At 41.3% G+C, this 12,432-nt stretch overlaps 1 protein-coding gene across 1 annotated transcript; it reads right to left on the bottom strand.

Annotated features, from left to right (window-relative positions):
* Positions 1–983: 983 nt before the first annotated feature.
* On the bottom strand, positions 984–11,070 carry LOC142659756 (cytochrome P450 2C8-like). The gene is made up of 6 exons (XM_075836200.1): positions 10,611–11,070; positions 5,367–5,641; positions 2,927–3,068; positions 2,297–2,484; positions 1,659–1,782; positions 984–1,151 (listed from the first exon to the last, which is right to left on the bottom strand). The coding sequence occupies exons 2-5, from the start codon at positions 5,367–5,369 to the stop codon at positions 1,741–1,743; spliced, it is 375 nt and encodes a 124-aa protein (XP_075692315.1). The 5' UTR covers positions 5,370–5,641; positions 10,611–11,070; the 3' UTR covers positions 984–1,151; positions 1,659–1,740.
* Between the last annotated feature and the right edge of the window lie 1,362 nt (positions 11,071–12,432).

The raw sequence follows: 12,432 nt of genomic DNA, 5'->3' as shown, positions 1-12,432 counted from the left end.
TGTACCAGATGAAGAAGGGTATACATATGGATAAGTTAGACATAGAGCGTACACCGGAAGCTAAAGCTTCCAAATTTTTTCAGAAATGGAAGACTTTTATTTCCAAGCATTACCGACAAAGCGAGATTGTGGAATTGATGGCACCATTTCATTACACGTCCTGGTATTTGACAAGAGCGGTGGCGGGGACGCTAGGTAACTTGGGGTCTCGGTGAGGGTCTAGCGAGGGGTGGGGGGGTGCACAGAGCTTGACCATGAAGATATATATGATTATTAGATCTGATGTCCAAATGTCGTATATTGGTTGCTATTGAAGATTAATTGAAAACTGATGGGACCCTGAGCTATGGTGGGGGGGGGGGGTATGTTTGTTTGATTGTTTAAGTTACTTTGGTCTAATGTCATTTGTAACAACAAGTACCTCAATGGTCATTGGCGATACTGCGAATGTTGCAGAATATCGTATTCTCTGCTGTATCTTATGCAATATGTTGCTATTACTGTACATTTCCTTTTCTCAGGGATCAATTCTGATGTAGAATATTTGATTTCTCTTTGATTTTATGTTTCTTGTAATGTTATAAAATCCAATAAAATTTGTTTACAAAAAACCAGGCTACACATTCACTATGCCAGGAGCCATAATACCATCTTATGGACTTCTGGACCCGGAAAGCTGAAGACCTTGACAATTGTCTCTGCTGGAATAGTATACGGATCCTGGGCCAACCGGGTCATGCAAAAAGAATGGCCCCTATTAACTCATAAAACAAATTGCTGCACTACATTAGAGACAGTCACTACAAAGTGAGACTAGCAGAATGGAAGTTGTTTCCACAAGTAAAAATCATGTGCACCCATGCCCACTGGTATAATAAACCAAAGTAATAAACTACTGTAATATAGTAAAGGACGTGTTCTGTGTAGACTGGTTCATTATTTATTAGCATGGATTTTATTTTTTTATGATCATCTCGGTTCCACGTAGAGTTGATATGTTCTGGCTACAACTCCATTTTTCCCAGGTTCGGGAGTAATTTCAAGATCTTCTGGAGCTTTGTTGGATTTCAGGTTCAACTTCTGCAGTATGGTGGTCAATATGAGGAAGATCTCCATGCGTGCTAACCCCTCTCCTAGACAGCTCCTCTTTCCTGTGGATAATAATATGGGAAATGTTAGAGCTCCTCAGTCTGGACTGTAGTGATGGGACATAAGGGGATTATTATATTACACAACTGGAAGGTGTTGGATTGTCTTCAGATGTCTGGTATCTATGCTACAAGTCAGTGTTATCTTACATCACTGGGATATATACATTCAGCATATCACTATTTCATATCATCAGTTTACCATGTACTAGAGTTGATGATATAGACCCATTGCTATGTTTGGTCAATGACTGTCGCCATTTTGTATCTATAAACTGCATTGTACCCCAACATTGTAAGCAGCTCACCTCAACCCAGCGTGGAATCACGATGAAGCTGATGTTTTGTGGCCACATGTCCCTCATATAATGGATCGTACAAACCAAAGGAACAGGCCATTATCCCTGACACAATACAGCATGGCGTGTGGGTGTGGAGCAGCTGCTAGAAGTTTCAACCCCTATGAATTGTATAAAAGAAGTTCTTGCTCATATATTCATGTCATATTACCAGTGGAGAAGGGAAGAAAAGCCTCATTATTCTTGAAGCGTCCATTTTCATCCAGGAAATGTCTTGGGTCAAAATCTTCTGGTCACTTAAAATACTTGTGAGTGATGACAATCTCTATACAGCCCTGTGGAATATATTGGTACTATATAAGCAACAGAAATAAACAAGTTCCATAACACTTGACGGCACAGGAATTGTAGCGCTACTCAAGCACTGAAATGAAGAAACACGATGGACCCCGATTTAGCTTAATGCGTTCTGTCGGCCACCATTGGTATCTGTCATATAATGGAGGTCTTAACGCAGATGTGAACCGAGCCTAACACAGAATCATACATTTTATCCAAGCTACCAAATACTTTAAGCAGGATCTCCAATCAACATGAACAAGAGAACTGAATCCTAATAATGCAATAAGACGACATCTGTTGAACGTCCATCTAATTCTAAAGCTGGTCATAAACCGTAGATTAAAGTCAGTCAGACCCGTCAATTGTAGTATTATCAGTCAACGATCTAATGTGTATATATAATGAATATATAATGACTGATTCCGTTTATGAATATTTACAGGATGGAATTGCTCTCTAAGTAGTAAACTCCATGAATTTCTTGTAAGGATCCTTTACGATTCTGACCTTTGGGATGCTGTATCCTCTGAATACTGTATCCTCGCTGGCCACATGTGGAACTCCCAGAGGGACTATGTCAGCAAATCCCTGGATCTCGTGAATCGCTGCATCTGTATATGACATGAAAGTGCGACCCTCCAGGGCAGGACATCGATTCTGTCCAATCACATTGTCAATCTCTTCTTGGATTTTCCCTGCAGACAAACATAACATTTTTGTACCACAGATGTATAAATAATGTAGGTTGAGCATGTAGGAGATTTAGTGTTATTATTGTTCTCATTCATTTATGTTCCTTGATCACCAGGTTAAGTTGTATTCCCCCCAAACATGTTTTTGCTCTGAATATGAAAAGAGGCCAATATGTCATTCACTTCCTAATATTAGGAAATGTTTATAAGTTGTATTTGATGGAGTCTACTCCCGGGGACGGGAGGAACTCCCGCTCGGACGTGGAGCCCGCGCTCCCTCACAATTTTACAGGAGGTGGCCAAATCGACGTCACCCCCTCGAGTGTCACCTGGCCTAATACACCGGATGGAGGCGCCAAAGAGGCCAAACTCCTGGAACTGCTGATCGGATCCGGCCTACAAATCCAACCTCATATAATGTAACCGATCTCAAGACTTTACTTACGTGCTACATTCGGGTATTTGAGGAGGATGAGGAGGGCATTTTTCATAGTTGTACTGGTGGTTTCAATTCCAGCAGAGAAGAGATCCATCACTGTACCAAACAAGTTCTCCAAGTGGAATTCAGTGTCCGGGTTGTCCTTCTCCTGTAGATTATGACACATCAAAGGATCGATGGACACAAAACATTACTAGTTAAGCCGTACCTCATCCAAAAATGTAAAACTTTACATTTAGTTTCTGGAAGTAACTCTCTAAAAACTAAGTGTGTCAGCCAATTAAGCTGCGATGGAGCAAATGTTCCTGTTATTTGGTCATTGGAAACACTCCTCAAATGTCCATGGCAAAGTTACATGTACATGCGACTATTTCATGACCCGTCGTATTGTTATGGACTGCAACTGTTTGGTGTGTATGTTCTTCAGCCTCACTGTGCAGAAATGTGCCCGATCTCCGTTGTCATAGCAATACATTCCTCTTCTCTGAGTGCAGCCCGGCCTCCTGGGATGACGTTTCATCCCATGTGACTGCTGTAGCCAATGAAAGGCTGGATTCACACGAGGTCATTACGTCCGTAATTGACGGACGTATTTCGGCCGCAAGTCCCGGACCGAACACAGTGCAGGGAGCCGGGCTCCTAGAATCGTACTTATGTACGACGCTAGGAGTCCCTGCCTCGCTGCCGGACAACTGTCCTGTACTGTAATCATGATTTCAGTACGGGACAGTTGTCCGGCAGCGAGGCAGGGACTCCTAGCGTCGTACATAAGTATGATGCTAGGAGCCCGGCTCCCTGCACTGTGTTCGGTCCGGGATTTGCGGCCGAAATACTTCCGTCAACTACGGACGTAATGACCTCGTGTCAATCCAGCCAAAGACTGAAGCAGTCACATGGACTGCAGCGTCATCCCAGGAGGCAGAAGATAGGTTAAGTGATACCCGTCTCGCTGAATACTATGAATGATGAGGATTATAGTGCAGCAGATACTTTATGATGGAGCTCATCGCTACTCACCTTCATGAAAGGCCGGGGCATTTCAGTAGCGCACACATGTAGAACAGTGCCCAGTACGGGAAGCGGGGGAGGACCAGGGTGTACGTTTTTTCTCATCAAATATCAGGAGGATGGTCCCTGTTACTCCCATCTCCATCTTCTCTGCACACTGACAGCAGGAATGTAGGAAATATTATATCTATACAGTACAGTGCGGGGAGGGTTATCTACTGCCTATTATTTGTAGTCGCGTGAGTCCAATGTACAAGATCTGCACAGGCTACATGCAGAATGACTACACTGCACTGACGGATGTTATTTACACGGATGATAAGAAGCTGCAAATGAATTATATGAGACGTTTATCAGATCAAAGAGGCAAATTTACCAGACGATTCATATAAGGAGTTAGATTTGGGTGTTGTGCAGAACATGTGCAGCTTTACCAGGGGTTTATATTTAAAGGGTTTTTCTGGTTCCTTTAAAGTGATGGTCTATTCTTAGGATAAGACATTAATATTAGATTGGTGGGGGTCCGACTCTCAGCACCCCCACTGATGAGCTGTTTGAAGGGGCCGCAGCGCTGGTCGACTTTGTTGTTTACACTGCTCTGTACAGCTCAGGTCTGTTCTTATAGAGGCCGCGGTGTCTGGTATTACAGCTCAGTCCTATTCACTTAAATGGGATAAAACCATAGCAAATTGTAATACCAGGCACAGCCACTACTAAGAGTACGGCGCTGTGCTGTACAGAGCAGTGTAAACAATGAAGGGGGCGCCGCGCTCACCAGGGCACCACTCCCTCATCAAACAGCTGATTTAAAAAAACAAAAAAAACCTGATACTAAGCAGATATTTCTCATGTGTCTGCTCAGTGTGACGGATATGCCCAGTGCAGTCAGTGGTTAGTAGCTGTAGCCTTACTAGAATAGCTGCTTACAGGGTAAAAATAGTGGGTTTTCCAGAAAAAGTATTTTTGTGGCAAATAAACGTAATATGGCTGCAAAGTGTGAACACAGCCTAAAATGTCACAGTGCAGCAATTTACTGTACAGGTGGGATAAATAATAAACAGAGTATCAGAGATTTTCTTTGCATCAAAGCAGGTAAAATACGAGGAGCAGACACATAATTCGTCCAAATTATATGTGTCCGCTCCTTATATTTTACCTACTTTAAAGCAAAGAAAAGATATATGCTTGATACCAAATGGTGAGTGCCGTGGACTCTCTTCTATATTGAATGATTCCTAGTATGGACTTTATACGCAGACACCACCGGAGGAAACGTCATCTGGAACCACTGATCCCAGAACGTCGCTATTTGCCACCGGCGATCTATGATTTGTGCCGACGTTACTCGTGTTTGTGAAGAATTTTAATACACATTATGTAAAGAGTATAAGCACATACTAAATTATCATTAGGAAAATCAGTCAGTATTTACACTTACCATCACAATCCAACTGTCGTCTATTCCTTATTGAGTTTCCGAGGTCGTGCCTTTTTTTTCTCAGTGATGATGGGACAGGAGCCCCCATTTCTTCAAGGCTTTCAGAGCTGCAGAAGGGGTTGTCTAAACACAATGATGGCCATTTTTCATTTTAGTAGTTTCATGGGAATGGCCCATTTGTAGGAAATACAATGATCTTGACGAGATTAGTCACAAAGAAGTCCACATCTGATGGAGAAGATTTGGGGCCAGTGTCTTCTGAATGGTGGACACATCTGGAAGCAGAAATCAGTGACTTAGGGACCAATTCCGTAAAGTCAAATGTGGTTGTAGGGATTGATCTCTCATGTCGATAATTGTTATGGACGTTTTATCCATGTTTTACTCCATTCTCTTATTTTTATTAATCAGTTCATTATGTGATTTGGTCAAGGTCTCCTAACTGAAGCAATTCCTCATTTTGAAAGTCAACATTTTCTTTATCATCCTCCAGGTTGGGCTGTGAGTAGATACTTCATGAACTCCTGAGCAGGAATGAAGAAGTCTTCTCCATCGGCTGGAATACTGTGAGAGAGAAAGGCTGTCCTACTTTTTTCCTGTTTTTTCTTATATTGTTATCCTAGTACTTATTAGGAAATCAAGGGGAATGTAAGGCCCCGGGTAGAGTCAGTTACCAGAGCAAGCGGCCCGAGGGATGAACATGGACCCTTTATGAGACAATAATAAAGGCAATTTAGATCCTGAACAGATGAAGAGGCCGCAAGGATGGTTTCCTCAGAAATATTGCATCTTTTTGTTGGGCCTTTAATAAAGGCTTCATGGAGTTCTTTGCTAAGGTCCACAGTAGTGTCAGTTACCAGAGTCCTCTTTAAGTCCAGTAGCATTCCCAGGGATAGGACCAGGTGGACAGCAGTCTACAGACATGGGTCCTTTAAGAGACGTTACATCAATATTGGCAATTTAGATTCGTCTTTGGTCAGAGGAAGAGGCAGCAAGGATTGTTCCTTGTGGGATATGACATCCTCCATTTTTGGCCTAAAACGCTTTATGGACTCCTCAGTTATTAGAGGGTGCAGTGATGAGGGAGTCTCTGACAACACTGTGAGAGGGAGAGGGGGCCTCAGATGAAGACCCCTGTTGAGAATTGTCCAATGTATTGAAAATAATCAGTATGTCTGTCAGGACGGCCTTTGCATTTAGATTTGTATTGTACTCCAGGAATCTGTATGGCATAGTGAGAGCTGTAATAGTAGTGCAGTGTTGCTGAATATCTCTGCCTGGCCATCAAGTCATATTTATGAGGCTGAATGCATTGCTCAATATCCTGCCTTATGGATGTAGAATCAGAAGTAGAGGAGGGTGTCCTTTTTCTTTTTTTTATAATTATAGTTATCCTTGTATTGATTAGGAAGAGATAAAGGGGGACTGATTAGAGTCAGTTCCAGAGCCCCCTTAAAGTCCAGCAGCTTTCCCAGGGATAGGACATGGTGGACAGCAGCTTGCAGGTGTGGGCTCTTTAAGAGACGGTACATCAATATAGGCAAATTACATGTCTCTGGTCCTATGAAGAGGCAGCAAGAATGGTTCCCTGTGAGATATGACATGTTCCTTGTTTGGCCTTCCATAAATGCTTCATGGACTCCTCAGTTATGGGAGGGTGCAGGGATGAGGGAGTCTCAGACATCAGCTAAAATACTGGGAGAGGGAGAGGAGGCCTCTGATGAAAACCTCTGTTGAGAATTGTCCAGTGGAAATAGAAAATCTCTGGTGCCTTCCGTCTCACAGTATTACAAAAATGAAGGTATGTGCCTTGGATTTGGATTGTGGACCTAGAGGCTTCTGGTATATTCCTTATGGGATGCCTTAGTGTCGATGATTATGAGTTCATGATCATGACGGGGACACTGGATTGTATAGGGCACGGCCAGTGTGGGACTGGGGTTCCTTGATTCTGAGCGCCCACCGTCTATCTAAATAAAAACAATGCATGTTAAGTTTACAATTATCAATGTTCTTGATGCGACCTGAAGTGCCGCTTTCCTTCTGCGTTGCTCAGATATTTAATAATCAGAAAATGTTATAGAATTGATAAATGAGAGCAGAATGTAAGTCAGAATGTAAACACCGGTTATGTCTCTTATACAGGAACAGTCCGATTACCGGTTTTGAAATATATGTGCAGCGCAGAAAGAGAATGCGAACCTGCTGAAGATGAGACAATAGTGCGCTCATAATGAAGTACAGAAAAAATGCTGACATGCAATACAAATGGACAATGCCACCATTTATACACATAAATAGTGCCGTTACACTATATACATAAATAGTGCCGCTACACTATACACATAAATAGTGCCTCTACACTATACACATAAATAGTGCCGCTACACTATACACATAAATAGTGCCGCTACACTATACACATAAATAGTGCCGCTACACTATAGACATAAATAGTGCCGCTACACTATACACATACATAGTGCCGCTACACTATACACATAAATAGTGCCACTGCACTATACACATAAATAGTGCCGCTACACTATAGACATAAATAGTGCCGCTACACTATACACACAAATAGTGCCGCTACACTATACACATAAATAGTGCCGCTACACTATACACATAAATAGTGCCATTACACTATACACATAAATAGTGCCGCTACACTATACACATAAATAGTGCCGCTACACTATACACACAAATAGTGCCGCTACACTATACACATAAATAGTGCCGCTACACTATACACATAAATAGTGCCGCTACACTATACTCATAAATAGTGCCGCTACACTATACACATAAATAGTGCCGCTACACTATACACATAAATAGTGCCGCTACACTATACACATAAATAGTGCCCTTACACTATACACATAAATAGTGCCGCTACACTATACACATAAATAGTGCCGCTACACTATACACATAAATAGTGCCGCTACACTATACACATAAATAGTGCCGCTACACTACACACATAAATAGTGGCGCTACACTATACACATAAATAGTGCCGCTACACTATACACATAAATAGTGCCGTTACACTATACACATAAATAGTGCCCTTACACTATACACATAAATAGCGCCGCTACACTATACACATAAATAGTGCCGCTACACTATACTCATAAATAGTGCCGCTACACTATACACATAAAGAGTGCCATTACACTATACACATAAATAGCGCCGCTACACTATACCCATAAATAGTGCCGCTACACTATACACACAAATAGTGCCCTTACACTATACACATAAATAGCGCCGCTACACTATACACATAAATAGTGCCGCTACACTATACACATAAATAGTGCCGCTACACTATACACATAAATAGTGCCGCTACACTATACACAAATAGGGCCGCTACACTATACACACAAATAGTGCCCTTACACTATACACATAAATAGTGCCGCTACACTATACACATAAATAGTGGAATTACACTATACACATAAATAGTGCCGCTACACTATACACATAAATAGTGCCGCTACACTATACATATAAATAGTGCCGCTACACTATATACATAAATAGTGCCGCTACACTATACACACAAATAGTGCCATTACACTATACACATAAATAGTGCCGCTACACTATACACATAAATAGTGCCGCTACACTATACACATAAATAGTGCTGTTACACTATACACATATATAGTGCCGCTACACTACACACAAATAGTGCCGCTACACTATACACATAAATAGTGCCGTTACACTATACACATAAATAGTGCAGCTACACTATAAACATAAATAGTGCCACTACACTATACCCATAAATAGTGCCGCTACGCTATACACATAAATAGCGCTGCTACACTATACACATAAATAGTGCCGCTACACTATACACATAAATAGTGCCGCTACACTATACACATAAATAGTGCTGCTACACTATACACATAAATAGTGCCACTACACTATACACATAAATATTGCCGCTACACTATACACAAATAGTGCAGCTACACTATACACATAAATAGTGCCGCTACACTATACACATAAATAGTGCCGCTACACTATACACATAAATAGTGCCGCTACACTATACACATAAATAGTGCCGCTACACTATACACATAAAAAGCGCCGCTACACTATACACATAAATAGTGCCACTACACTATACACATAAATAGTGCCACCTTTTTATACACATAAATAGTGCCACCTTTTTATACACATAAATAGTGCCGCTACACTATACACATAAATAGTGCCACCTTTTTATACACATAAATAGTGCCACCTTTTTATACACATAAATAGTGCCGCTACACTATACACATAAATAGTGCCGCTACACTATACACATAAATAGCGCCGCTACACTATACACATAAATAGTATCACTTACCATACACATAAATTGTGCCACTAATCAAACACATAAATATTACCAATAACTATACACAATGTAAATAGCACCACTATACCAAACAAATAGTGCCACTATACTATACAAGTAAGGAGTTACAGCTGACATGTACAGATAAATAGTACAACTAACCATACACATAAATAGTATCTCTAAATAATGATACACATACATTTGTATACACACACACATATTATATATATATATATATATATATATATATATATATATATATATATATATATATATTATACACAAACATAAACATATATACAAATTCAACATTACACACAAATATACACATTATACACATGTATATACATATTACACACTACACGCATAAAACATTACATTTATACAAATTAGACATATACACATTACACACAGATTATATGCACATATACACATTACACACACATATATATTAGTTATACACACATTACACACATATATACAGTAGTTATACACACATTACACACATATACATTAGTTATACACACATTACACACATATATACAGTAGTTATACACACATTACACACACATTATATGCACATATACACATTACACACACATATACATTAGTTATAGACACATTACACACATATATACAGTAGTTATACACACATTACACACACATTACACACACATATACACATTACACACACATATACATTAGTTATACACACATTACACACATATATACAGTAGTTATATACACATTACACACACATTACACACACATATACATTAGTTATACACACATTACACACATATATACAGTGGTTATACACACATTACATAGACATTTACCTTTTCTGCAGATCGCTGATGTTTGGACCTCTGACATGCAGGCAGCCTGAAGAATCTAATCAGCGGCCACCGTCTTTCTCATCTTTGGTGTCGCCGTACCAATGCATCCATTTTTTCCCCAGTAGGTGTTACTACCAGCAGTCCACTGAGCAATGTCTTGATTTTCATGCAATTTTTGTACACTTTATCATATGACAGAGCCCTGACTATACTTAAAAGCTGCCAGCCGGCTCTACAGTAGGAGCATTGTAGTAAGTGCACAGGGGGCAAGCCACAGGAGGATTACCCAGTCCTTTGGTGGGCCGGTCTGACACTGGCCATGGTATGTATCCTGTCATGGGGTAATTAATTCTGTAGGACCTTCAAATTGATCTAAGGACCCTCTGGAGCATTAAAGGAAGGTTTTCTTAAGGGTGATTGAATGCTGAAATGCTAATTGGGCTGGATTCCAGCTTTAGGTACCAAATCGGCAGGCAGAATAATAGTCAATATCAAAGCAAAGGTCAGGGTCGGCAGCAAACAATCATAGACGATAAGCAGGCCGAGGTCAGGGCAGGCAGCAAACAGTCATAGGCGATAAACAGGCCGAGGTCAGGGCAGGCGGCAAACAATCAAAGGCGATAAACGTACCGAGGTCAGGGCAGGCGGCAAACAAGCATAGTTCAGAAACAGGCAAAGGTCAGGGCAGGCGGCAGTCAATAAGCATAGTCCAATAATCAAGCCAAGGTCAAAACCGGAAAATCAATCATTCAGTAGAGCAGCTAGTGCAATATGATGTTATTCGCACGCTGCAGTTGACACAACCACTACATTATTCAGCAGCAATATGAGGATATCTCTCCCTGGGGATCTTGCTCAGAATAGATGACATCTCTGAGCTGGACAATCTCTGATCTACCACAGGTTCGGTCAGCATAGCTCTCAAGTTGTTACGTGCTGCATTGCTCAAACTGACCATTGGTCGGGGCCCATTTAGCTGTTTCGCAGTCACCTTAATGCGTGGTGGTAGGACATAAGGTGCACTGCGGACCCTTGATGTTACTGCTGATGACCCTCTCTGAGTTGGCAAGACTGATGACTGTCTTGCCAGATACATCTCCATGGGAGATTGTTTCCTCACCCATGGGGCAGTGGTCCAGACCTTGGGTTTTTCTTTTGTTGCTGCACAGGTGGCTACAGGTCTCGGTGGTGGTGATTGCAGCCTTAGGTATCGGCCAGATTCCTCTTTAGGCAGCAGGTTTTTGATACACTGCACGATACCTCTTAATGCGGATGTTATAAATCCAATACAGCCAGTTTGCCCTTGATGTTTTTCAGGCTTTTGGCTGTATGGGGACCTCCGGAGACGTTGGAGATGTCTCCGGGGCTGGAGTTTTCCCCCAGTTGCAGCCATTTGGCTGCCTCTTCCACAACACCCTCAGATAAAGTGTTTGTGGAGAGAAGAAAACAGTAACAAAACAAACAATAAACAAATAAACAAATAAGAGCCCAGCCGGGCAAATGCCTGCTCTGCAGAAAGTACTCAGCGCTCCTCTCTCTCTCGATGCTTGCTTCGTACTGGCCGTCCTTGCTGAGTATTCCGTGTCTCCAGGGCAACGCTTCTGTCATGTAATAAAGCTGTACACAGCACCGGGGTTCTAACTAGTGTTACCCACGGCAACAAAACAGATCCTAGCGCTCACTGTACAAGTGGAGGCCAGAAAATATAACTTTGGATGGATTGTCATGGACAATAGTAATGAATCCAATGTGTGTTTCTTCTATCGTCTGGGTTCATTGAGGAGCCGGCAGAGATGTTCTGGTTATAAAAGTCTAAAATTTT

Source organism: Rhinoderma darwinii, chromosome 8 (genome assembly GCF_050947455.1).
Source record: "Rhinoderma darwinii isolate aRhiDar2 chromosome 8, aRhiDar2.hap1, whole genome shotgun sequence".
Lineage (NCBI taxonomy): Eukaryota > Metazoa > Chordata > Amphibia > Anura > Rhinodermatidae > Rhinoderma > Rhinoderma darwinii.
This window is presented reverse-complemented; position numbering and strand designations above follow the sequence as displayed.

Excerpts from the sequence above, each read along its gene's own strand:
- LOC142659756 (XM_075836200.1), bottom strand. Across the intron at positions 2,485-2,926 it reads CAAATACCCGAATGTAGCAC|GGAAAATCCAAGAAGAGATT; the intron begins GTAAGTAAAGTC and ends GTTTGTCTGCAG. Across the intron at positions 1,783-2,296 it reads GAGGATACAGCATCCCAAAG|GGCTGTATAGAGATTGTCAT; the intron begins GTCAGAATCGTA and ends TATATTCCACAG.